This window comes from Oratosquilla oratoria, chromosome 16 (assembly GCF_046742065.1).
Source record: "Oratosquilla oratoria isolate Oo_2021 chromosome 16, ASM4674206v1, whole genome shotgun sequence".
NCBI lineage: Eukaryota > Metazoa > Arthropoda > Malacostraca > Stomatopoda > Squillidae > Oratosquilla > Oratosquilla oratoria.
This window is the reverse complement of record NC_134792.1, coordinates 54,268,940-54,296,385: the sequence shown is the minus strand read 5'-3', so window position 1 is coordinate 54,296,385 and position 27,446 is coordinate 54,268,940. Positions and strand designations below refer to the sequence as shown.

The 27,446-nt window shown below is 40.0% G+C and overlaps 1 protein-coding gene across 1 annotated transcript in view; it reads left to right on the top strand.

Moving 5' to 3' along the window:
* LOC143034027 (beta-hexosaminidase subunit beta-like) overlaps nucleotides 1–27,446 on the top strand; it is an 82,293-nt gene that overhangs the window by 30,255 nt on the left and 24,592 nt on the right. The window contains exons 3-11 of the mRNA XM_076199874.1: nucleotides 13,128–13,276; nucleotides 14,101–14,240; nucleotides 16,702–16,844; nucleotides 17,894–17,998; nucleotides 19,484–19,591; nucleotides 20,999–21,137; nucleotides 24,057–24,235; nucleotides 25,543–25,716; nucleotides 25,969–26,167. Coding sequence (XP_076055989.1) covers nucleotides 13,128–13,276; nucleotides 14,101–14,240; nucleotides 16,702–16,844; nucleotides 17,894–17,998; nucleotides 19,484–19,591; nucleotides 20,999–21,137; nucleotides 24,057–24,235; nucleotides 25,543–25,716; nucleotides 25,969–26,167 — 1,336 coding nt within the window. The remainder of the gene's footprint in view (nucleotides 1–13,127; nucleotides 13,277–14,100; nucleotides 14,241–16,701; nucleotides 16,845–17,893; nucleotides 17,999–19,483; nucleotides 19,592–20,998; nucleotides 21,138–24,056; nucleotides 24,236–25,542; nucleotides 25,717–25,968; nucleotides 26,168–27,446) is intronic.

The window sequence follows — 27,446 nt, the reverse complement described above, 5'->3', positions numbered from 1 at the left end:
TGATGAGTGAGGAAAATGGGTTTAGGACAGGTAGGGGTTGTGTAAATCAGATTTTTGTGGTAAGACAGATATGTGAGAAAGCTATAGGAAAAGGTAAGGATGTTTTTTGGGCTTTTATGGATCTGGAAAAGGCTTACGACAGGGTAAACAGAAAGGCATTGTGGGAGGTACTGCAGATATATGGGATAGGAGGAAAGCTGTTAAGAGCAGTCAAGAGTTTTTAAGAAAGTAGTAGAGCTCGTGTTAGTATTAGAAATGGAGAGAGTGAATGGTTTCAGGTAAAGGTGGGATTTCGTCAGGGATGTGTTATGTCGCCCTGGCTGTTCAATCTTTACATGGATGGGGTGGTGCGAGAGGTGAATGCAAGGGTAGTGGGTCAGGGGTTGGATATGGTTAAAGAAAATGGAGAAAAGTGGGAAATAAGCCAGTTGTTTAGTGACGACACTGCGCTTATAGCAGGATCAGAGGAGGGATTGAGGAAGTTAGTGACAGAGTTTGAGAAGGTGTGTGAAAGAAGGAAGCTGAAGATAAATGTGGGCAAAAGTAAGGTGATGAGATGTACAAGGGGAGAGAGTGACAGCAGGCTGGAAGTGAGCATTAAGGGTGAAAGACTGGAGGAAGTGGATAGTTTTAGATACTTGGGTGCGAATATGACAGGAAAGGGAGGAGTGGGGGTGGAGGTAGAATGTAGATTGAGAGAAGCGAGTAAATGCCTTGGTGGATTAAAAAGTGTAATGAGAAATAGACATCTGGGAATGGATGCTAAGAGGAGGTTATATGAAGGAGTGATTGTGCCAACAGCACTGTACGGGGCAGAAACATGGAACATGAGAGAGGAAGAGAGAAGGAGTTTGAATGTGTTTGAGATGAGGTGTCTGAGAAGTATGATAGGGGTTACTAGGCTGGATAGAGTGAGAAATGAGGAGGTGAGGAGGAGAACAGGGGTGGAAAGGGAGCTGGGAAGTAGGGTTGATGAAAGAGTAGTAGGATGGTTTGGACACATGGAAAGAATGAGTGAAGAAAGATTAGTAAAAGAAGTGTGGAAGGCAGAGGTGGAAGGAGTGAATAGGAGGGGGCGTCCTAGGATGAGATGGATGGATGGGGTGAAAGGGGCATTACAAATGAGAGGAATGTCTGTGGAGGAAGGACGGGAGAGGACAGAAGATAGGGGTGAATGGAGAGGGGTTGTGTATAGATGATGCTGTGATGCATGAGGGGGAGTGGGTGGGTGGGGTTAGGAAGTATGTATGAGAAAAATATTGACGCAGCCAGAAAGGATTTCTCCCCGTCTTCTCCTCTGCATGGGGGGGGGGGGCGGAGAGGGAGGGTCACCGAATTTATGAAGTTGCCTTGCTGTGGATGTGCTGTGGCTTGCGACACTGCTTCTGACCCAGGGCAGTGGACAGGATGCAGGGATGACCCGTCATCGAGGAGGTGCTAAGATAAGAGGGAGGGAGGAGGGTGAAGGGGAGTGGAATATATAGGAAATGGAATGGGTGGGAGTGGTTTGTATGCCTTTTTCTTTTTTGGCTACCCCCCCATGTAAGGGGGAAAATGCCTTTGGTATATGTATGTATATATATATATATATATATATATATATATATATAAAATGTGTGTGTGTGTGTACATCATTGGTGAGCAATGTAGTAACATATTTGTAAATCACAACTAACGCCACAGTCGGTCGAAAGAAAGAGTTGATTAAGCGAAACTATATATTTCGATTGCTAACTGCAACCCTCTTCAGTAGTACAATGTGGAAGGAGGATGCTGCCTTAAATAGCAACCTCTTATAAAAGGAAGGGAACTTGGAAACGAATAAATGTCACTACCCCAACCCTATGTGACCTGACCTGACCTGACCTCATGTCATCCTCAGGTCACCTTTTTAGTGCATCCAATGCATTGACAATAGATGCACTAAAAAGGGTAACTGATGACATAGCTGATGATATCCTCCCAGTCCCAAAGTCTGATTACCTTAAGCTAATCGCTATGTGCGTTAAGTTTGGATACTTTATTTTTAACAACACCGAGTTTAAACAAATAAAAGCCCTCGCAATGGGCAGCCCATTGTCGGCTATTTTGGCCTGTCTATTTATGGAGGTATTGGAAACAGATGAATATATTAACATCATGGGAAGAGGTACTACTTGGCTTAGGTACGTAGATGATATACTTGTAATAATGCCGAAAGAAACCAATGCTGAAAACAAGGTAAGGAGACTTAACACAATTCATGTGGACATCCAGTTCACAGTTGAACAAGAGAAAGAATACAAACTGCCCTTTCCAGACACATTAATACACAGAGGCCCTAATCATTTAATATTTTCGGTATACAGAAAACCCACCAATAGAGGTGATTTTATTCACTTTTTCTCAGCCCACAGTAAGAGTCAAAACTAGTGTCCTGATAGGTTTCTTCCTTAGAGCCTACCGTATATGCAGCAAAGAGCCCCTTGAAGACGAATTAAAACACATTAAAGACACATTTAAAATTTTGAAATACTCAGGAGGCCTGATCAATAAAACAAAACACAAAGCAAAGAAAATCCACAATAAATCAAACGCCCAAACCAACGGACCAAACGTCCAGGCATCCAAGCCAAACGACCGTACAGTGACGAAAGACCATGTCACGCCACATTTTATAACTGTACCTAATTCTGAAAACACCGAGGATGTTGATAAATATTTATTGAAAGGTGTGATAAACGTTGCTAAGGCATCCTCTAATGAAATAGGAAAAATGTTTAAAGACCACACTGATAATCACAACAACCTCAGTGTGATTTATCGCATTCCCTGTAGCGGGTGTCCCTTAGCGTACATCGGTGAATCAGGTCGAGGGATTGGAAAGAGACTGAGCGAACACCAAAATGATATAAGAGCACACAGGACATCCAACTCACTTATTCGCCACCTCGAACAGTGTAACAACCTACCTGATTGGAACAAAGTTGAGGTTTTACGTAAGGGACTACAAAAGAAAATGAGAAAGACGGTGGAAGCTCATACAAACATCCAAGTAAACAACAACGATAGAGAAGGATTTATATGCCTTTCCAAAGCAGCTAGTCTCCAAATAATTAACGCTCTGGAAAAAACCTGACACTCGAAGCTTGACGTGCTCCTCCCACTACAAGTATAAATTTTGTGATCATGATGTATTGTAGTGAGTCCTTCGAAGAAGGTCATAGAGACCGAAACGTTAGGACAATAAACGTAATCTAAAGCCCATCTTCGTTTACCCTTCCCCACCTATCACGGTCTCATTTGTCTCAAACGATTTCTAAATATATATATATATATATATATATATATATATATATATATATATATATATGTGTGTGTGTGTGTGTGTGTATTATACAGGGTGTTTAAAACGTATATAATTTGAGATGTAAATATCACAAACTACATATGCAAGGGAAATGAAAGGCTTAATGTTGAAGAATATCAGATTTGTTCCTCCAAATTTGAATGAGAAGATAAATGGTGTGTGGATTCCATGAACGATTTCACAAATGTTCAATATGCGCACCGCCTGAGACACTGCACACGTTCAAGTCTGTAGTCCAGTTCCTCCCAAACACGCTGCAGCATGTCTTGGGTAAGTTTCCAGTGCGGTAGTGATTCTGTGCTTCAGTTCCTCTAGGTTTCCAGGGAGAGGAGGGACATAGACCAGTCCCTCCAAATAACCTCAGCGAAAAAAAAAAATCGCAAGGTGTTAGGTTAGGTGAACGTGGCGGCCATTTCAGTAGCATATATATTGTATTTATATGTGTATATACTGTATGTGTGTGTACATATATATATAATTATATATATATATACATTATATACATATGTATATATAGTATTTATATGTATAAACACAATATGTATGTGTGTGTGTGTGTATATATATATATATATATATATATATATATGTAAAGCTCTCGGTCATAATTTCATTATATTCCTTGATGGTTTTTCCACACATGCACACACACACAAACATATATGTATATATATATATATATATATGTATATATATATGTATATATATATATATATATATGTATATATATATAAATGTATAGATATCTATAATTACGTGTTTATTTTTTTTCCAAATATAGATAAAAGATTTTCGCCATGTCCCATATTTACCTGTAATTACTCCCAAAAGTGGTAGAGTACCCGGCTGCCACTACGGGGGTCCGGATTTAAATCCCGGCCAGGGTTGAAATAATTTCAGTATCGCTGCGCTGCGAGGCGTTACTCCAACTCGTGGGCGGGAAGTTGAGGATGTATGTGCGTGTGAGGTCACAATATTACCCATAGATAGGTGATATGCGAGCCCTGAGCTCTCTTCCGGGAGGGAAATAGCTGTCTGTCGCGAGTTCAACACGTGATCAAATACCATGGTGAATCACACACACACACACACACACACACAAGATTTTAAGAAAAAACTTGATGCTGAGAGATACAAAGACGGGTCATCACGAGCATAGCTCCCTTCCCGTATAGTACAACTAGGTAAACACACACACACACACACACCTCGAGTTTAGTTGAAAACTTCGCGTTTAAGGAAGAGTATTGGAGGGATGGTAGGGAGGACGGAGGAGGAGGAGGTGGTAGTGGTGGTGACGGTGGTGATGACGAGGAAGTCGTGGTATGACTGGAAGGGATGTGTGCTGGAATGTGCCAGTCTTAACAAAGAGGAAATATTGTGTTTGTGTGTGTGTCTGCATGCACGGTTGTTTGTGCACTCAGCAAATATCAAACATGTCTTCAAAAACAAAACGAAAACATCAGGGAAGGGGAGGAAGACGAGGAGAGAGATCAGGAAGTTTATCCTTTATTATTATTATTATTATCATTATTATTATTGTTAATTTTATTATTGTTGTTGATATTTTTATTATTATTATTGTTAATGATTTTATCATTATTATTTTATTATTATTATCATTATTTTATTGTTATTATTTTATTATTTATTGTTATTTTATTATTATTATTATTATTTAATTTATATTTTAATTGTTTATTTTGGGCAACGGACAAGTAGCAGGAAGAGGGCTGGGGAGGATTGTGGCGTCGGGGAGGAGAGGGGAAGTCGGGGGTGGTGGCTCCGGCAAGGCAGAACAAGGGCTGCAAGGCGAGCAGGAGCAGGGCAGGGCAGGGGATGGGGGAGGGGGCGGTGGCAGGCAGTTAGGTTGTGCAATAGACTCTTATTGCCTGTCAATGCCACTCGCCTGTCCTAGTCTGATCAAAACACACACACACACACACACACACACACACACACACACACACACACACACACACACACACACACACAAACAGGGACACATTGCCCAGTGTGCGCCGTGATCAGATCCAGCCAAAGTAGTAGTAGGAGGAGGAGGAGCCCATTATTAGGAAGAGTAGCAGAAGGAGTAGGTATAGCAGGGGCAACAGAGGCATCAGCAGGTATACCAGTAGCAGAGGCAACACCTGGAATGGGCATGAAGAGCAGAACCCTGCGGCAAAGGGCAGGACCCAGCACAGGAACAGACTTGGTCTGTGTTCTTCTAGGTAACATCGGAGGGGGTGTGGAAGGGGGGTGTCCTTGGCTCCCAGTTCATCAATGCACCGCGGCCCGCCGCGCCGCCACGTTCTCTAGATGATTTTAATAAGGTACCAAAGTGTCTCGTACAAATGCTTTCTCTCTCTCTCTCTCTCTCTCTTTCATGTGTTTTGGCTTCTTGGATCATTGGTAAACAGTCCCGCTCGCATGTACACACGCACGCATTATATGCATGTGTCTATATATATATATATATATATATATATATATATATATATATATATATATATATACAGTATATATATATGAATATCAACTCCCCAGAAGTAAGACAGACTACAAATGTCAGACGTAACAATACTGACCTTTTATTTAATTGTTTTCAGTTTTACTGTATGTAGGATTATATATGTATCTATGTATGCATGCATGCCATGCATTATGATATAGATTTGCTACTGCTTATGTGTACATCACGCTTTCCATGTTAATTGGAAATACCAAAATTACAATTCTCGGAAAATTTGAATAATTGTAATTTCCACGGGTCGTACTAGTATATATAATTTCCAAAGGACTTTATATCTTAGGGCTCCAGTTACAAATTATACCTCCTAAGGGGCCCAGTCACGTGTTATCCCTGTTGGAGGGCCCCACCTTTTCTTGGGTTCATTTTTGTCGTGTTAAAAGACAAATTTTGATTCAGCTGAAGGCCATATTGGTATAAAAGTTCAGTCACGGTTAATTGGTGAATAAAATCACCGTGAGGTAGCTTGAATTGGGTAATACACTTCAGTACAAAAGTCTCGCTTAGGATAAAGGTTAAGTCAAGACCTAGGCAGTGCAATGCGTACCTCTCCTGTGGTGCACAGGGACAGGGCCAAAGGATTGAAGGAACAACAACTTTTTCGTACTTGCCCTCGGGATAATATGTGTGGCGAACCACCGCACCCTTAGCCACCACTACCACCACCACCACCACCCAGCCTGTTCCGGGAGCGGACGGGGAAGTACCGAGCTGCGTCGGCTGACCAAAACTGAGAAGACTTGGAGCTTTTTTTTCCAGGAGAAATCGTATTTTAAATTGTTTGGACTTATTATTTTACATGTTTATTGTCCTTTATTATTTTTATTATTTTGTATTATTTTATTTATTTAATTATTGATCTGCTTTTGGCGCAAATCAAGAAATGACGTCATATCGACTTCCACCCCAATAGAATGCTATAGCATTGCGTTCAATTGACAATGAAATATGTTGCGTTTGAGTGCAAAACCATCTTAATAATTAAGCTAAATTCCAACTGAATTAATAATGCTAGCCATTTACTAATGTTTACAAACATCAGTTATGGATTTCTAGAGTTGGAGCACATTCGTTTCTTAGTCGAATTGGTAAATGAACACGACAATACCTCCACTGCTCCAGATATTATCGCCGTTGTTATTGAAACTATACGCCATGTTCCTGCAGTATCTTCGTCGATATGGCGGTATTTTGAAAATCTCGCCTGTAGTTGGCTATACCTGTCTTATGCTGACCTAAATTATATATATATATATATATATATACATACATTCTTAAACAATGAAATATCTTCCTCGACGAAATAAAATCACCTGACGGCAGCCAGCATGGATATAAACAGTATCTTCCTACCAATCTTAGTTGCAAAAAGTTTCTCTCGTGCCACCCGAAATTGCTGGGGACATATTTTTATTTACTATCTTTTAAGCATTGGTGGGGAAACCTTTTCAGATATTAAAAACAATCACAAAGCCCTCTTTGAGGGTCACTGTCCGGTAGGGGATAGTTTGTGACGTTAAACCATATCAAAAACAATAACACTCAAGTGGTTAAAATCAAAGAATAATGTGTGTTTTTTAGGTCATGTCAGATTGAAGGAATCTAAAATTTAGTGAAGTATTTTTCACTTAAAGTCGTTTTTGCCTTTATGTGCAATGCTAGCTGTCGTATGTCACACAATTCAAATATTCAGTTTTTAACATCAGCAAAAAAAAGTTATACAATAATTCTTGATATCGCATAGTCTTAACAGAAACATGTGTTTATGGTAAATATACTGAGTAGCTGGGTTCACCAACTTTTGATAGAATATTTTTAATTCGGTCACTGAAAACGACATAATCACTTCAAATAGCGGGTGCATTTTGTAGTGTAACATTTGTATTTAATTTAAATTTAAAATTTGAACCTTCATGTAGCTGAACGTGGGTTTTTGTTTACTGATAGATCTGTTATCTAAGAAACATATATATCTTTTTATGAAATTATGATGGTGTCTTGTCACATCTAGCCATCTGGCGGATGATGCAACAAACAGGAGAAATCAAGTGTTCCTGTTAACTTTTACCAAAATTGTTATATGCAGGGTATATAGGTATATGATTATTGTGTGATTCACCATGGTCTTGGATCACGTGTTGGACTCGTAATCGACAGCTACTTCCCGGAAGAGAGCTCAGAGCTCGTATCTGACCGATCTATGAGTAATAATGTGACCTTACACGCACACACACACCCAGTTCCCCCGCCCACGAGAGTTGGAGTAACACCCCGCAGCGCAGTGTGTGGATTTACCTAGTTATATTTTACGGGAAGGGGAGCTATGCTCGTGATGTCCCGTCTTCATGTTTGTATGCATGCGTGTGTGTGTGTGTGTGTGTGTATGATCGATCAAATCACATTCTGTCGCATTTGGCACGCTTCCTAACAGTTCCCCTGGTCTAGATTGGAAAAACGTTTACGTATTTTGTTTTGGTAAATTGCAGACAATTTTATTCGTTTAACTAGACATAAGATATAATACAGTTAGAAAAAACACGAATCTCATCTTGAATCAAGACGGTTGTAAACGTACATTCGAGATTAAAGTCTTCGAACGATAAATTAATTCGTGTAACGCCACGACTGATCCTCCGCTCGAATAAAAATAAATATTTTTCTTTCTGGCGCGAAATTATTTTGCTCTGCACCAAACCGATGAAATTAATGCAATTAACAAGTTGAAACAAGAGGGAAAAAAAGTAACAACAAAAGGCGTCACGTTGGAAAGGCAACTTGTGTACAAGGGGCAGGATTCGGCAGCCAATCACGTGCGGGGACCAGGTATACGTCATAATGACGTCATTGCTACGTCATAGTTATCTTGTGGGAGGACATCGTCGACGACAAAACGTTACCACGGGTCCATGCCCTCAGCTTAGCAATTAATTATAATAATAATAATAATGATAATAAGATAAATAAGATAAAGCTTGGCGTTAGTATAAACATGTTTAGTATGTCATTGTAACATTTATTCTGTCTAACGCCTTGCTATTTTATTCAAATATGCAGAGGACATCCCTGAGTTGAATAAAATCACCTGGCGGCATCTAGAAAAATACAGGATCATCCACACCGTTTGTCACGATAGCCGGCTAGTGACTTGTCGAACGCGCGCTCGCGCGCACACACACACACACACACACACACACACACACACACACACACACACACACACACACACACACACACACACACACATAAGGGAGGTCATTGTAATATAATGACGAAAATATCTCTGGTAAGATGAAACAAAGAAAGGGACAGGTTTGTGAAGGGGATTCGAGTGGAAGAGGAGGTGGTGGGGGCGGCTGGCGAGGGGTGGGGGGAGAGGGGGGGACAAAGCCTAGAGGTCAGACGAGCAATCGGACTTCAACTTTTTCCCTCTCAAGGTGTCACAGAGGTGAATAAAAGCGTTTGGTAACATTTACATGTGAAATGGTGTCTTTCAGGCAACATACAAATCAGTATTAACCCAGTGTGTGTGTGTGTGTGTGTGTGTGTGTGTGCGTGCGTGCGCGCGTGTGTGCGTGTCTGTGTTTACCTAATTGTAGTTGTCAGGAAATGAGCAACGCTCGTTGGGTCCCGTCTCCTCTTCTCTAAGTTTCTAACATACTTAGACTCAAAATCCAACTTTATCTATAGCCTTGATTTGCAGTTATCATATTTAGATTTGAACCCGTGTATTGTTTGAGCTTGGGCTATATCTAAGCTACTCCACATGTTTATGCATGTGGAATAGCTTAGAAGGTGTGTGTGTGTGCATATGTATTAACATATATTTATATATATATATTATATATATTTCATTATAGAGCTGTGAATTATTGTCCAATATCAGGTTTAAAAAAAAAATCCAGACGGCAGCTACGGAAGCGGATTCTCTCTCTCTGTCTGTCTCTCTCTCTCTCAGTAAGTGAATGGAATATCCATTGAATATTAATGCCTACAGACCCAGTCTCAAAGGTCTTTGTGAATGTGTTGCTCTTATGATCTAGTTTGCCGGCGCTTCAGCCTGAAGCAGTTGTCGCGCAACATATTTCTTATACATTATGTGTGGGTGTGTCTTTGCCTAACTGCATTTACCTAATTGTAATATAAAGGAGAACTATGCTCGTCGGGACCCGTCCCAGTGTCTCAATGATCAAAATTTGCTTTAAGCATATTTATGTTTTGCGTTTATTTATTTATTTTTTTTTTTTTCTGGGTGTATATTTCATTCAGACATTCTGCCTCATTCAGCTTTTTGCTGTGTCATATTGGTATTCTTTAGTCCCAAGCCAGTGGATCTTCCTTCTGAACTTTGTACAAACCTTTCACTTTTGAAGATTGTAATCATGTCGCTTCGTACACTTCTTTCTTCCGTTGTAGGTAATCCCAGTTGTCTAGTATCTCCTTGCACCGTCTGTAGACTGGGCTGGGGGACTATTTGTTAATACCTTCTTTTGTAATATTTCTCTCGTGTGTGTATATAATATATATGGTGTGTGTGTGTGTGTATGTATATAATTTCCTCATCCATGAAGTAGAATGCCACTGTTATATGCCTCAGCATCATATATCTCTCTCCCATGGTCCTATTGATATATATATATATATATATATATATATATATATATATATATATTGTGTGACAAAATATCAATAACCAAGATTCCAGGGCCCCTTTCCTTTTTGTTTTGTCACAATTTCTTTCCCCATTGTATAAATTCATGACTGCTTCTTACCCATGTCCATTTTTTTAAAATTATCTAATGATCATCATTTAATTTTATTTTCTTCCCTTGACTCCAATCATCAGTAATGTCTAGGTCTTCCAGCAGAAAGTTGTCTGGGGCCTCGTTTTGTTGGCAGAAGTGTGTGGTTGGGGGATAAGGGGGGGAGGGAAGAATCTGCATGACTTTAGGATGCTTGTATCCTGGGAAGGATGTCTCCCCTAACCTCCCCCCCCCCTTCCAAATGTGGCCTTTATATTCCAATGCCAGTGTTTTGCTCCTAATACATTTTTAATGCTCTGACGGCTCTCTGGGGAGTTTTATAAAAGTCAGCCAGACTAGAGCATTGTGTGTTACGATTGTGACACTAATGATAATAAAGTTCATCCAGAGAGGTGAAGGAAGGGGAGTAGAGAACATCCTGTATTCCCCAGGCAACAAAAACTGGTGGTGGGGCATGTACCCAACGTACCCTGACCAAACGAGGCCTTTGGCAATGTGCAAGTCTTCAGTTTCTACTCCTGATGATCTTAGCGTCGTATGCGAGTAGATGGTTGGGTACTTTATCGAGAGCTCTTTCCAGATCCAGGTAGACACAATCCACCCAACCATCTCATTCCTGTAGTGCGCCAACCGCCCGGATGAAAAATAAACATATTTGAAAATATAATTCCTTCCCTGAAGTCGAATTTGTTTTATCTGTCAGGAACCGAATTTCTTTTAAAATACTTTGGCATTTGTCTTTGATAATTCTTTCATATGATTTGGCTAATATACTGGCTAAGGACTCCACTTTAATTTCTTTCTTGTAAATTGGGACCACATTTGCCCTTTTCCAATCTTGGGTCACTTTTCCTTATTCTACTGTAGTAAACACATAATCAGTTCATGATTCCAATTGGAGATTCCATCTAACCCTGGGGCCTTCTCATATCTAGGATCTAGTGATTTCTATCCTCACACTTTCACCTCTTACTTTCACCTTACAGAATGTTCCCAGTTACTCATTTCCTCTCAAAATTACTACCCCTTCCAACAATTCAGATTGTATTTCCTCTTTCACTAAAAAAAAAAAAAAAATAGATACAGCTTTCGACTGACTTCCTACCACTATAATCCGGCAGCAGTACAAGCAACAGATCATGTTGCCTTCCTAGAGAGATTTATGGTAGGGTTAGGGGACCGTTGCCAGGTACTGTGGGGCTGTGGGTTCCCAGTCGGAGAACCTCGAGGAATTAAGAAGTTTATTTTTTTTTTTTATAGTAAGCATAAATCTGCGGTAACACCCTGCATGGTTTGAAAGAAAATGGACAAGACACGGAATCTATAAGACTAATATACTGGCTAAGGACTCCTCAACTCCTTTGGAGGAAAATATATATATTTTTTTTATCAAAAGCAAGTGGAAATTAAATAGGTTTTACTTCTTTATCGGTTGTTGTGCCGAGTTTAGTCAAATTTGTCTTACCGTTTTAGATGTAAGTGACAGGCTCACACAGGCAGTTTTTGTCAGTGTACGAGTATGAACTGATCTCTAAGAAGAAATTGAAGGAGAGGGAACGCTACCCAAAACTATACAAAGCGAAATTAAATAATGAGTGAGAGAACTTTGTGGTCATTGGGGACGTGAATGCGAACGTAGACAAAATGGTGGAGGGAACGACAGACAGGTCTGGAGTAGACGAAGAAAAGGATGATAGAAAAGAGTTACAAATGGCGCAAATATGCCTGAACATGCATTTATATATATATATATATATATATATATATATATATATATCTATATATATATATATATATATATATATATATATATATATATATATATTGGATGCTCGTTGGCCGACCGGATTAGGGCGTCACTAGCGACAAAGGTCGAGATTATGGTGGTTCGAACCCTGCCCGAGGCGAGTTAAACTAAGGGCTTACTTTATTAAAGTCCATGTGACAAAGTCCCTTATAAAGGGCTCCGTCCCATCCTTCTGATAGTGGGGAGTTTGTGACGTAAAACCAAATCATCGTGTATATGATATATATATATATATATATATATGTATATATAATTCTTTTTTTATTTTGTGTATATAATTGAGTATTACTCGTTGAGCTTATCATTAAATTCTTGATTTGTTGCAGGAAAATCTTTAATGGAGCAAAACAGATTTCATTATTAATAGATGGTGGTTTATAAGGCTGACACCTCGTCAGATTATTTTTCTTTTCATCATTATTGTCATATTCACTTCAATACATAACAATGTTTCCTTTCTCTCTCTCTTTCCTATACCTCTCTTAACCATCTATCCCTACTGTCAGAGAAGATCTTCATCATTATTGACAGCCAAAGAAGGTATTAAATATGAGTACAGGTCATTGAGGATATTACTCCATCATCCAGGATGAATGGACAAATTGTGGCGGGTTGGTCTGTAACTAAGAATGTTAGCTTTGCATTTCGTAATTCCTCTACAAATCAATTCCCTGTTTTCAGGGGAAGGAGGCTCCACCAGGCTCACCATGGCCGCTGCCCAGAGAGTGGATCAAGTCGGACGTGCAGTTGACGGTTGACCCAGACCCGGACAAGTTTGAATTTATCCACAGTTTGCCCGCTTGTGACGTCATCGTAGCGGCTGTCGATAGGTAAATATTCTTGCCCATAGCACTTTTGTTTTTCTTATATCTAAATTTTATACCAAGAATAATAGGAGATATAACATTATTAGAAAATAAATAGTAAAGGTCTTCAGAGAATAATCATATCTTTGTGGGAGGATGAAATATGAATACCAAGCCTGAGGTAACAAAATTCACAAGAACAGTATGGAGACGATTTCGTACTGTATTGATATTAACGGCTCACCACGTCGTCGCATCGTTGAGCTTAGTACCGCCATATTGATTGGCTTAAAAGTAAAATAAATCAGAGATTGTTCTAGAAGAGACTAAATGGTAAATGTAGGCTACATATGTACACAACTCTGGTTTCACAAATTATCTTTTATTCAGAACATGGTAAGTTTACACATTAAAGACGGTAATCCAGCATCACCAAACTGTTACAATTAAATCTCAAAGAGTCGCAGTGTTTACTTTGTAAGATGGCACTTCGTCAAACCGTTGAATCATGGTTTGTTATGAAGACAGTGGACCTCCAACCTTTGACAGGATGGTCAAATGTTGGAGTTTATCTCCTGTAAGTTTGATCATCCTGGAGGCCGTATAGAGTGACGAAAGACTTACAACCTGCCATTAATGTACAGGTTGACAAACATGAAAGCTACTCGTAGGAGACGATCGGAATTGGCCGCGAGAAGAGAGCCCAAAAGTACAAGAATAATATATTCCGTAAGATTTACAACAGCGAAGTGAATGAAAGCCTATATCAAATGCTTCTATGCCGAGCTGGTCGCGTTAGGAATCGTGTCAAGGAGTGTAAAAGAAATGTATTTATTTTCTTCTTGCAGATACGACAACTTGATCCGAAGAACTCCTCCAGAAGCTTTGGCAGACCCAAACCTCAAAGTGTTGCCAGCTCTAACCATCAATATAACTGCAGGCTGCGACCACACGCCCCGCCTTAACCTTGACCCAGAGAATGAAGCATGTAAGTAAACATTCTCTTCACACACACACACATATATATATATATATGCACTGTATACATATAATATGTTGTATGTGTATGATTCTCCACGGTCTTGGATCAGATGTTGGACTCGTGATCGACAGCTATTACCCATTCGGATGAGAGCTCAGAGCTTATATATGGTCCAACCTATGGGTAATGCTGTGACCTTACACACACACGCACGGCTCAATAATGCAGTGGTATCGTTTGCAACTGCCACTCCAGCAGTCCGAGTTCGATTCCCGCCCAGGATTGAAATAATTTGAGCATCGCTGCTCTGCTAGTCGGCACCCCATTTCTGATGGGCAAAGAGTTATGTGTGTGTCCGTGTATTTACCTAGTTGTATTTTACGGGAAGGGGAGCTATGCTCGTGGTGTCCCGCCTTCATATCTCGTTTTATCTAGACTGTTTTTAAATTCGTGTATCGTTTTTGCACACGCCACATTTTCATCTAACTTGTTCCAAACGTCTATTACTCTGTGGGGAAAGCTGTTCTTTCTCAGGTCTCTTCTAAAACTGTCTTTCTTGATTTTCTATCCATGTCCTCTTGTATCTCTACTATCCCATTTTATTAGATCCTCTCTATTAATAGTTTCTATGCCTTTCATGATTCTATAAATAGTTATCAAGTCTCTTCACTCTCTTCTTTGCTCTAATGTGTGTAGCTCGAGTTTTGCTAGTCTCTCTTCATATGGTAGTTCTGAGTGTTGGTGCCAATTTCGTAAATGTACACTACATTTAGGTAAATGAATACCTTTTGCCTTCTCCCTCTTATGAGAGGGTTGGCCAAGTTAAAGCACATACCCACACCAAATAATCCACTCGGCCACTTCTCTCATTTTATCACATGAAACAAAGGGGCATCCTGCCTCCCACCACACTGCTTTTGTCAAATGCAGTGAAATAAAGCACAACTCTTCCACAACAGTGCATCTCCTTCCATTTCCCTCAGTAATCCCTCCCTTTCTTCTTTTTCTTCACCTTCCCACTACACCACGAGCTTTCCCCTTCCCTACTAATACAACAAAGGTACTCCCTCATCGTTGAGATCCACAAATATTGCACTTCTTTTCCGGAGTTCCAATCTTTGCCGTGAATCCAATGTACATGTGTGTGTGTGTAAGGTCAGCATTACCCATAGACTGGGCATATAGTATGAGCTCTAAGCTCTCATTCAGGAGGGTAATAGCTGTTGATCACGAGTCCAACACTTCATCCAAGACCATAGTGAATCACACACAAAACTCTTAGCCCACCAGAGTTGGAGTTCTGGCTCACATTGCAGTGCTGAAATTTTCAGCCCTGGGAGGGACTCTTAACCCAGTCCACTGAATTAGTAGTCGAGAGCGGTGCCACTGTATTTATCTAATTGTAGTATACAGGAAAAAAGCAACACTCATTGGGTCCAGTCTCCTATTCTCTAATTTTCTAACATTCCTAAACTCAAATTCATGTATGGTTCCATCTTAATCTATATCTTCAATTTCCAGTTATCATATTTATATTTGAATTCATATATTGCTTGAGCTTAGGCTATATCACCTAAGCTATTCCACATACTTATATATTTATATGGAAAACTGTATTTCTTCACATTCTTAATTTATTTCCATGACTTCATAAGCCCTCCCTTCTTTAATCAGAACACTGTAATCACCTCTTTCTCTTTGATCTCTCAAAGTTGGCAGACCCAGTACTTTCAGTCTTTCCTCATATGGTTTATCTGCCAGGCTGGAGACCAGTTTGGTTGCTGCCCTTTGTATTATCTCAGAGCTGCATGCGTGCATGTGCATGCATGTTTATCTAATTGCTGCCTCTCCTTCCTTCTATACCCTTGGATTTTGTTTTTACCACTACTAAGTCTACACCTCATCATTTTCCTGTGTTCCTGAGGTAGGAGGATAAGGGTTCCACCACTATGTTCCTGTGTGTCTCATAGAAGGCAACTAAATGAGGAGTGTAGGGTACTGGAAATTCCCCTTTGTAAGTTTCTTCAGTGAAGAATCAAGGCAAAGAATGGTCTGCAAGGAAGACTTCAAGCAATTGGGTCTTTGAGTGTATGTAAATGAGGAACAAGCAAGAGTCAAAAAGAGAAGATTATTAGTAAGTTTGTGACAAGAAAGATTTGTTAGCAGTAAGGTGTGTAGATGTGGACTGGGTATATGTGTTAATGCATATAGTCCTGTTAGTGAGAACAGTGAGAAGGAAGAGATGATTTAAATGAGTGTATGGAGAAGTTTGGAAGGAATATGAATGTAGTGGTCTGGCTGGACCTGTGTATTGGAGTAGAAGATGATCCAACAGAAAGGAGTAGCAGGGAAGTATGGTGTGCCAGTAATGAATGAAAGTGGGGAGAGGATGTTCGAGATGTGTATTGAAAGAGAACTAATGATAGCAACATAAATTTGTGATGAATAACTGCTCTCTCCCTACCAGATACACTCGACATCAAGCTTGGAGCTGAGGACCAGAATGCTACAGCGCAGCTCGAATCTCGAACTGTGTGGGGCGCACTCCGAGGACTGGAGACATTCTCGCAGCTCGTCCATTTCACTGAATCCCCCCAAGAACCTTCTTATGTAAACAACTTTGTTCATTTTTTAATGTGTGTTTGCTTAATGCATGAATAAACACGTGTGTGTGTGTTTACCTAATTCTAATAGGAAAGGAACTATGCTTGTATGATTCACCACAGTCTTGGATCACATCCTGGACTCATGATTGACTGTTATAACTCTACTTGGTGAGAGTTCAGAGCTCATATATGGCCCAATCCATGGGTAATGATGTGACTTCACACACACACACACTCACAGTGTGGTGATGGTAAAATTTTCAGCTCTGGGCAGGACTAACATAGATCATTGAATTAGTGGTCAAGAGCAGTACCACTGCACCATCTCCCTGTGAGTATGTGTGTGTCAGTTTGTATTTGCAATTTGTTTTTGTATACCCATTGGCAAGAAATCTTAAGAACTTGGTTCTCATAATTCTCTAGAAGATGCCGAGTTTTTATTTGTCAGGATAATGTTGAAATGTTCACCATTTTAATTCCTCTATTGTGCTTCCAAATATTCTTGATCTAAAAGTACTTCTTTCATCTCTCCCTGTAAGTTAGTGAAAGACTAATTATGGTCAACCACACATGAAAAATATTATTAATTCAGTTTTCTGTACTTTTCATCCCACATGGAGTGATTGCATAACTTTGTAGTCAATAGTTGAGGGGCTTTTGTAGCATCCTTCTGGACCAAAGTCATACAGAATTCTATTATTATTGAAGACTAATATTTGCTCAAAAAAGAATGTCAAATCACTTTTAACTGGGATTTCCTACTACCCTCCTTAAATCTCCTTTACCACCCAGAATATCATCGCTCCCCCCTACACACTCACTTGGTAAATATTTTCATTTGGTGCCTTTAAAAGGCTGAAACTCAGAACATTGGTCGGTTGTCACCTGTGTGGCTTTAAGGTGCTGTTGTTAAGAATTTTTTATATTTCCACATTTGCATAGTTGATACTTATAGATTCTTTTAAGGGGCTCTCTACATATTATGTTCCAGCACTGGAAGTGTTAATTGGGGAAAAAAAAAAAAGGAATAAAATATGTTATTTTTTTGTGCAGTATCGTGTGAATGTGACTTTCATCCGTGATGCTCCCCGGTTTCCTCACCGTGGATTGCTTCTGGATACAGCCCGTCATTTCCTGACAAAGAATGTGCTCTTCCAGGTAGGTTCTTTTAAAAATGTCTTGTGTATCTCTTTGGGATAGGAGAGTGACAAGAGGTCATGGAGAAAAAATTAAAGTGCATGAAAGTTATCAAGAAACAGCTTTCCATATGCAGAAGTTTATGGGGATAACTAGAAGAGGAAGTAAAGTGAGTCAAAAAGCATAAATTAATTTAAAGCCAAGTTTATTAGATAGAGGGAAAGGGCTGAGACATCACAAGTGTAGCACTTTTCCTCAACACTTAAACCTCATTATAACAGATTAATTGAGGGAGTACGTCAGACGTCAGTTATTGCTTAGTTTCCATTATATCATAAATATTTCATTATAATGTATATGTTCATTATACTGCAAAACCTCATTATAATGGACATGTTGCCAAAAGTCCAATATGTCTTACAGTCACCAAATAGTATAGTACAGTACTTTGAAGTGCTAGATTACTTTGGATTAATTACTTTATTTGTAAATATAAGTGCATGGATGAAACCTAAGGCTTTAAACATGAAATATTTACACAATACAGTACTATACTAATCTAGTGACATTACAACGCTGTACAGATGCATGTGTACAGAGATAAACATGTCTGTGTTACACCCACACATTGGCGCAGGAGAGACAAATAATGACCATACCACCAGACAAGATGCATTACCACTAGAACAAGATCCATTGTAACTGAAAGATTTTGGTATATCTTTTGAATGTTCAATAATTTCCTTAAACAACAGACCAAGTCTGCTATAATTGAAATATTTCCAAGGTTCTAGGCATTCAGACAAGTTTCGTTATACAACAGACAAGTTCTATAATAATGAAAGATTTGACCACCCATCTCACAAGCCCATTACATCTGTATCAGGATCTGTTAGGATGAGGTTTGAGTGTACACTACATTTAGGTAAATGAATACCTTTTGCCTTCTCCCTCTTACAAGAGGGTTGGCCAAGTTAAAGCACATACCCACACCAAATGACCTACTCGGCCACCTCTCTCATTTCATCACATGAAACAAAGGGGCATCCTGCATCCCACCACACTGCTTTTGTCAAATGCAGTGAAATAAAGCACAACTCTTCCACAACAGTGCATGACAGCCAAAGTTGGTTTACCCTCACCATTTCACCACACAGTGAAACCTCCCTCCCACCACCCACTTGTCAGTGGAGCAGAATTGGGGAACATTCCTTTAGGCTGTATCATCCATATATCTATTCCCAATTTTCCTCCACATATTTCTAGTATCATTGGGTTTTGAGACACTACACTACAAATCCTTACATTGGATGACTCAGTCATAACTGCCCATTGGCAGGAAGAATACTGATGGCATATATTCAGAATGGCTGCTAAGTAACCATGAGTATATCTTATATGTGGGATGAGAATATATCCCAAACACCTATCTTCTCACATACATTTCTAAAAGCTTCAGTTGTACGAAGTATAAGCTCAACATACAATTGTACCCTTCACCTGCAGGTCCTTGACTCGATGGAGTGGAACAAGCTAAATGTGTTTCATTGGCATATTGTTGATGACCAGAGTTTCCCATATGCCTGCCGTATCTTCCCCAACCTGACTGAGCATGTAAGTTTTCCTCAGGAGCAAGAGTTTCTTCATCAGTCCACTAAAGTATTGGTCTATAATTGTTAGATTTTGTTGCTTTTATTTTATAATTTGAATCTCATGGAAATACAATGTGCATACTTTCTTTAGTGAAATTTTTAGAATACCAAATATTGTACCTGTATTGAAATTTCAGTAGATTAATACAAAATATGTAGTTTGCACAGTATGGAAATTGTGACCATTATGAGTATATGTATGTATTTTTTTATTGACCTCATTTCTTATATTTTTCTCTGCTACAAATCTCTGTGGTGTAGGAGAAGAATGCTGCCACCATATTACCATGCATGTCATAGAAAGGAGCTAAATTGGATGGAATGAGGGGACTAGCAATTCCCCACTCTGTATTTTTCTTCTAGGAGAGAGGGGGGTGGTGGAATTAGAGACCCTTATGTAGGTTAAAATTTGAAGTCTTGATTGTGTTGTGTATTTACCTACTGTTAATCTATTTACTTAATTATAGCACACAGGAAAGACGCACTGCTGATTGTGTCCCATCTCCTAGTCTTTAATTTAGCACACCTAGCCTCAAATGTGTGTATGCTTTTTGTGTAAAGTAGCATTGGTGGGACTTAATTTTATCTTATTATCCATGGTTATATATGGCTAATGCTGTGATGCATGGAAGGGAGTGGAGGGAATGGGGTGAGGGAGTATGTGTGAATGATATTTTGACGCAGCCTAAAGGGATTTCCCCCCATCTTCTCTTTTTCCGTCTGAGGAGACGAGAGGGGGGGGGGATCACTAATTTAATGAAGCAGCTTTGCTGTGGATGTACTGTGTCTTGCTACACTGCTTTTAACCCAGGGCAGTGGGTGAGATGCAGGGATGACCCGTCATCCAGGAGGAGCCAAGATAAGAGGGAGTGAGGGGGGGATGAATGGGAGTGGGGTATGTAGGGATGGAATAGGTGGGAGTGGATTTTATACCTTTGACTTTGGCTATCTCCCATTGGTATCTGTCCGTCCGTCCATCGACGGTGTGTTGTAGTCCAATGATACCACATTTCCTCCTATTTATGGTGTCTGAGATGACTGTGTAGTCCAGTTCCGGTGTTGAGCTTTCTGGGGCACGAAAGGCACTGGATGGACGGGGGAGGACGAGGGGCAGCAAGACAAAGTCTTCTATGTTGACGTTTTTCCTCGTCTCTCTCCTTTCACATTGCCATTGGTATAGGTATATATGTAAATTTGTTACATTCAACTGTTGGTGATTGTATGATGGGTAGGTGATATTTCATCTACAAGATGCTAAGGGGGAATGTGAGTGGGTTTTGGATAGGTGTATACTTTGCTTTGGTCACTCCCTTTTATCTAGAGGAAGAGACCTTTTGATATATGTATGTAACATATCCTTTTCTGACAGGGAGCATACACCCCTCAACATGTGTACAGCCAGCGTGACGTAGCTGACATCGTCGATTATGCCAGATTTCGTGGCATTCGAGTAGTGCCAGAATTCGACACACCTGGACACACTCAAGGGTTTGGTAAAGCTTTTCCCCGTAAGTATAAAAAGTGAAGGTCACTTAAGCTGTCTTTATGTATGGATATGAATCAGGGTTTTAACTATTGAATTATGTTTTTTTTTTTATGGATAGTGTTTGCAGATTACCAGGAGTATTTTACACATAGTGAAATTTTTCCTCGTCAATTTTCACTACCTAAACCAGATGATTTTATTTCATTTGACAGGTGGAGGGAGGATAATCTCAATGTTTACTATACAAACAGCAGAAGGATCATGAATAAAATTGATTTGTTGAGAGGTAAATCATGTGTAGAGGGATTTGATATTATAGCTATTACTGAATCCTGGTTCAACATGGCAGATAGACATTTCCCTCCAGAAATTGAGGTAGAGGTTTATATACTTCATAAGGATAGCACAGACAGGAGGGGAAGTGGTAGCACTTTTTGTTAAAAACACAGCTATATGCATTTCAACAACTCTATTAAGGATGATGTGAGCACAGAATCTATTTGGGTGGAGAAACTTATTATTGGGGCTCTCTGTAGACCTCCTAACCTTAGTATAGAACAGATTGAACCCCAGTTTTGACAAATTCATAGGTTGTCCCGGTATAATAATGTTTGATCATGGGAGATTTCAACTATAGAAACATTGACTGGGAAAATTCATTAGCTAATTTGTCAGATGTAAAATTGATTACTGATCCTATGAAGGGAGAGAATACTTAGGATCTCCTGCCAACAAACAATGATATGATAAGAAACTTACAAGTGGGTGATAGACTAGGTTCTAACAATCATCAAGAAATAAGATTTAGTAATAAAAGGGAAGAATTGAATAGTAAGTGATATATTAGTGCCTGACTTCAAGAGGGCCAATTCTGACAAATTGAGAAGATACCTGGGTCAGTTTGGAACCAGTCTAAGTGGTGATAAACCTGTTCTGCATTATGATAGTGAGGTCAGTATCCTGGTCAGCCAGGTCATTAACGAGGTCAGGGGTCTAGACCTAGGTTATATCATATGGAAAGGAAGGGAACTTTCAAGTGAAGTCACAAACGAGGTCAGTCCGGAGGTCAGTAATGGGGTCAGCAGTCTAGATTCACAGCATGGGTTTACCGGGGGAAGGTCATGTGTAACTAATCTTTTATTCCTTTACACTAATGTCTACAAGGCAGCAGATAACAATGATAATTATAATGTTATTTACCTTGACTTTAGGAAGTATTTGATAAGGTGTCCCACCAGAGACTACTAAATAAAATCAAAGCCAATGGCATAGGAGAAAAACTGTTTGAACGGATTACAGCACGGATTAGTAACAGAAAATAGGTCTCCATTAACAATGTAAAATCCAAATGGGAAGTGTTACTGGTAGAGTTCCCCTGGGCTTGGTTTTAGGCCTCTTATTGTTCATTATATATATAAACAACTTGGGTATTGAGATTATTAGTAAAGTTGTGGATGACAAAAATAAGATGCCATATTAGGTTAGGGGAAGATGTCAGGATACTAGGGGAAGATCTTAATAGATTGTTTATTTGGCTGGTGAAATGGCAAATGAACTTCAATATCTTAAAGTGCAGTGTGTTAAACATAGCTTTACACAGCCCAAAAAACAGGTATAGCTTAGATATCACCATTTTAGAGAAAACAGAATGTGAAAAGAACTTAAGAGAGTGAGTCCTGACCCTAAATCCAGGAAAGTATAGTCCTTGTGCTCAAAGGAATCTGTTCAGGGTGGGGCTGAGGCCGGAATTCACCCCAAATGCAGCTTTGCCAATTTGACCACCAATTATCAGATCGTCACTGTTACCTTTCACCCAGTGACAACTTGACATGATAACATGGGGAAAACTGAATTAACGCTTTAGAGTGCAAGTACTGTAACAAGGTATTAACTCCTTCCTTACATTGACGGCTATGTAGGTGTCATGAGGTGTGAGAGGGATATGAGGATGCCAGCTTTGGCGTCTTGATTATAGTGAGACCTCTCATTAACAGACATTAATTACTGTGTTTGCGTTGTTTTCGCTGTGTTTTCGGTGCTGTTGTTTAGTGCGTGCAATCACTATGCCACCCAAAAACCACTCCAAATCGGATTATTCACATCAACAGACACCGTTACCTCCCTTTTAGTCCATTAATGAGAGGTAGTACTGTATATTTATTTTGTAGATGTAGCTGAGTGACTGCCACATGCTGTGAACTGGCTTGATCATATTTTCTGTGTGAAAGAGAACCAGTGATACATTAGTAACTTTATATTTTCTAACGCAAGTACTGTAATGCATCATCGTACATCAGGCAGCTGATGTTGCCTGTGAGAATTTGACTCTTATTGATGAGGTCAAGATAATTGATAAGACGGTTAAAAACAAAATTGCAGATGTAGTTATTAAACTCTATCCGACGATAGTGAGACCCATCCTTGACTATATGGTATAATTCTGATCTGTGTCCTATAGAATGGATGTTAATTCATGAGAACCCATATAGAGGAGAATGAACAGAATGGTAAAAGGCTTGGAAAATATATCTTACAAAGGCAGGCTTAAGCACCTTTACTTACGCTCTCTGGAAAGACATAGAGTGCAGGGTGATCTAATAGAAGCATTCAAGTGGGTCAAGGGCCTTAGCAAGGGTGATGCAAGGTCATCATATTAAGACAGCAGGGCAGGACTCGTAGTTATGGATTTAAATTGGACAATTTAAATTTAAGAAGGAAATAGGCAGGAACTGGTTTACTAATGGAATGGTTAATGAATGCAATAGACTTGGTAATCATGTAGTGGCCGCTGAAACTATTGATTGTGTTAAGAGAAGGTTAGATAACTTTATGGATGGATATGATAGGCAGTAATGGATATAGAACTACCTAGTGTAAGCCTTATGGTCTCTTGCAGTCTCCTTCATTCTTATGTTCTTACATTTATACCTACTATCAACAGACCTCTTGACACCTTGCTATGGGGACGGTAAAAATCCAGGAACACCTAACTATCCCTACCATGCTGCCTACGAAAACCTGGATCCCACAAACCCCCAGGTGTATGATTTTCTCAATGCCTTCCTAGTTGAACTTCAATTCACCTTTGTGGATGGATTTGTACATCTCGGTCTGGATGAGGTGAGTAACAGTTCTGTTTTCCATTGAGAAGACTTCATTTTGTTAAGAACTAATATATATATATATATATATATATATATATATATATATATACACACATACATACATAGTTCTGTTTTCCATTGAGAAGACTTCATTTTGTTAAGAACTAATATATATATATATATATATATATACACACATACATACATACCATGGGCTTTTTCCCCCATATAAGGGAGGTAGCCATATCAAAGGCATGTACCCACTCCCATCCACTGCCCTTGTTTCCCTCTTATCATAGCTCCTCTTGAATGAGGGGTCATCCCTGTCTCCTGCCCACTGCCTGGGTCAGAAGCAATGTAGCAAGCCACAGCACACCCACAGCTAGGCTGCTTCACTTACATGGTGACCCCCCTCTCCATCCACTTGTGTCAGAAACAGAGGAGACAGGGAGAAAATCCCTACAGGCTGTGTCAAAATATTATCCAAACACAACCATTCTTCACTCACCCCTGCCTTGCTCTACAGACAATCTCCTCTTAATCAAAGCCCCTTTTGCCCCATCCGTCCGTCTCAACGCTGGTTGTCCCCTCAAGTTCATTTCATCCATCTCTGCCTTCCACACCTCTTTTGCTAATCTTTCTTCACTCATTCTTTCCATGTGTCCAAACCGTTCTATTACTCTTTTATCAGCCCCATCTGCCAGCTCCTTTTCCACCCGAACTCTCCTCATCTCTCATGCTATCCAACCTTGTTACCCCTACCATACTTCTCAGACACTTCATCTGAAACACATTTAAACTTCTCATTTCTGCTTCTCTTAAATTCCAACTCTGCCCCGTATAGTGTCGTAGTCACAATTAACCTTTTCATATAATCTCATTGCATCCAATCCCAGATTCCTATTTCTCATGATACTTAACTTCCCAAGACATTTACTTGCTTCCTCTCAATCTACAATTTATCTCCACCCCACTAGCTCCCATAGTGGAGCTGAAGCTGGTTTACTCCCACGGCTTCATTATGGTTACCCCCCCCCCTCCCTCATCCACTTGAGAAATTTACAGCACAGACAAGAATATCTCATCCACTTGCATCTCTTCCTCATCCAGGTAAAGCCATTCTCCATTCACTCTTGTCTTTTGCACTCTCTTCTTTGCTCAACAGACATTCCTCTTGTATCCAAAGTCCCCTTCACCCAATCCATTCACCTCATTTGTGATCTCTCTAGTGTCATTTTGTTCTTGAATTTGAAAAAAGATCTGAAGTAAAAAACTTGTACAAAGAAAAAGAATAGTAGTTTTAAGAATGTTTTGATCTTGTAGGTCTTCCTACCCTGCTGGAAGAGCTCTCCTGTGGTAAAAGACTTCATGAAAAACCACAGTATGACTGAAGTCCGAGAGGTGGAGAGGTACTATGCCAAGAATCTTCTTTCCCTCGCTGAAAAAACCCGTCTCAAATACATTGTATGGCAGGACCCAGCTGACTCAGGAATTGAAGTAAGTATATTCTTTTGTTATATCGCCCCCAAATCTTGTTGAAAACCATAGCACAAGAACTAATAACTATATACCAAGGGCTTCTTACCCCTATGAGGGAAGTAGCCAAGTCAAAGGCGTATGCGTGTGTGTGTGTGTATGTACGTACGTGTATATACAATCTCTCTGCCTCTCATAACTCTTTCTTTCTCCATCTCTCTCACTTTCTCCTTCCACATTACCTCACTAATTTTAGTCCCATTGCTTTCACAGTTGGCCAACAGCAGCGTAGTGCAAGTTTGGAAGGACTCCTCACTGTCACCCTCAAAAATGCGCAGTTGGCGAGAGTACATGCACGACTTGACCAAGAACGGCCATCGTGCTATCCTCTCATCGTGTTGGTATCTTAACTATATCTCATATGGACAAGACTGGAGAAACTTTTACAACTGTGATCCTACAGATTTTCAAGGTAAGTGTTTATGTGGAAGGTTATATCATAAGGATTACAGTATCCCTAGTGTCATAACAGTTAGAGAGGCTGGAGGAAGTGGATAGCTTTAGGTACTTGGGGTTCCGTGTGGCAGGAAAGGGAGGAGTGGAAGTACATTGTTGATAGAGAGAAGCAAGTAAGTGCCTTGGAGGATTAAAAAGTGTAATGAGAATTTAACATTTGGGAATGGATGCTAAGAAGAGATTGTAGGAAAGGGTGATTGCTGACAGCACTGTATGAGGCAGAGACATGGAACATAAGAGAGGAAGAGTTTAAGTGTGTTTGAGATGAAATGTCTGAGAAGTATGGTAGGGGTTACAAGGTTGGATAGAGTGAGAAATGAGGAGGAGAGCAAGGGTGGAAAAGGAGATGGGAGATAGGGTTGATGAAAGAGCATTGGGATGGTTTGGACACATGAAAAGAATGGGTGAAGAAAGATTAGTAAAAAGAAGAGTGGAAGGCAGAGGTAGATAGAGTGAACATGAGGGGGTGACTAAGGATGGGATGGGTGGATGGAGTGAAAGGGGTATTGGGCAAGAGGGGAATGTCTGCTGAGCAAGGAAGGGAGAAGGCAGGGGATAGGGGTGAGTGGAGAATGGCTGTGTATGGATGATACTGTGATGCATGGAAGGGAGTGGCTATGTGTGAATGGTACTTCGACACAGCCTGAAAGGATTTCTCCCCATCTTCAATGATTCTGCATGAGGGGGGCGGGGGATGCCAATTAAATGAAGCAGTCTTGCGGAATTGCTTCTGACCCAGGGTGATGGGCAAGATGCAGGGATGACTTGTCATGCAGGAGGAGCCAAGATGAGAGGGAGGGAGGGAGGAGTGGAATGGATGGGAGCATTTATGCCTTTTGACTCTGGCTACCTCCCTTGCATGGGGGGGGAAAGCCCTTGGTAATATGTATGTGTTTAGATTCAGATACTGTAATTTTTATTCTTATTTTTGTCAGACTGATTTTGAAGAAGCGGACGGTATTTATTGCTTAATTTCTTTCAGATTGTTTCTTTTGTACTGGTTATCATACATTGGCGATGTCCAACTGTTGCAAAACCTTTTCAGAGGTACTCGTTCTTTATTGATTTGAATATCTGCTCTACAGAGGCTTCTTGAATTTTTTTTTTTTTTCTTTTATTTCCTTCTTGATTTGCAGGCCTAGTACCTGCTCAGACCTTGACCTTGCAGGAGGTCCGGAACGGTTCACATACGTGGTCTGTTGTCCATGCAATGTGTCTTTGTCTGATCTCTCTTC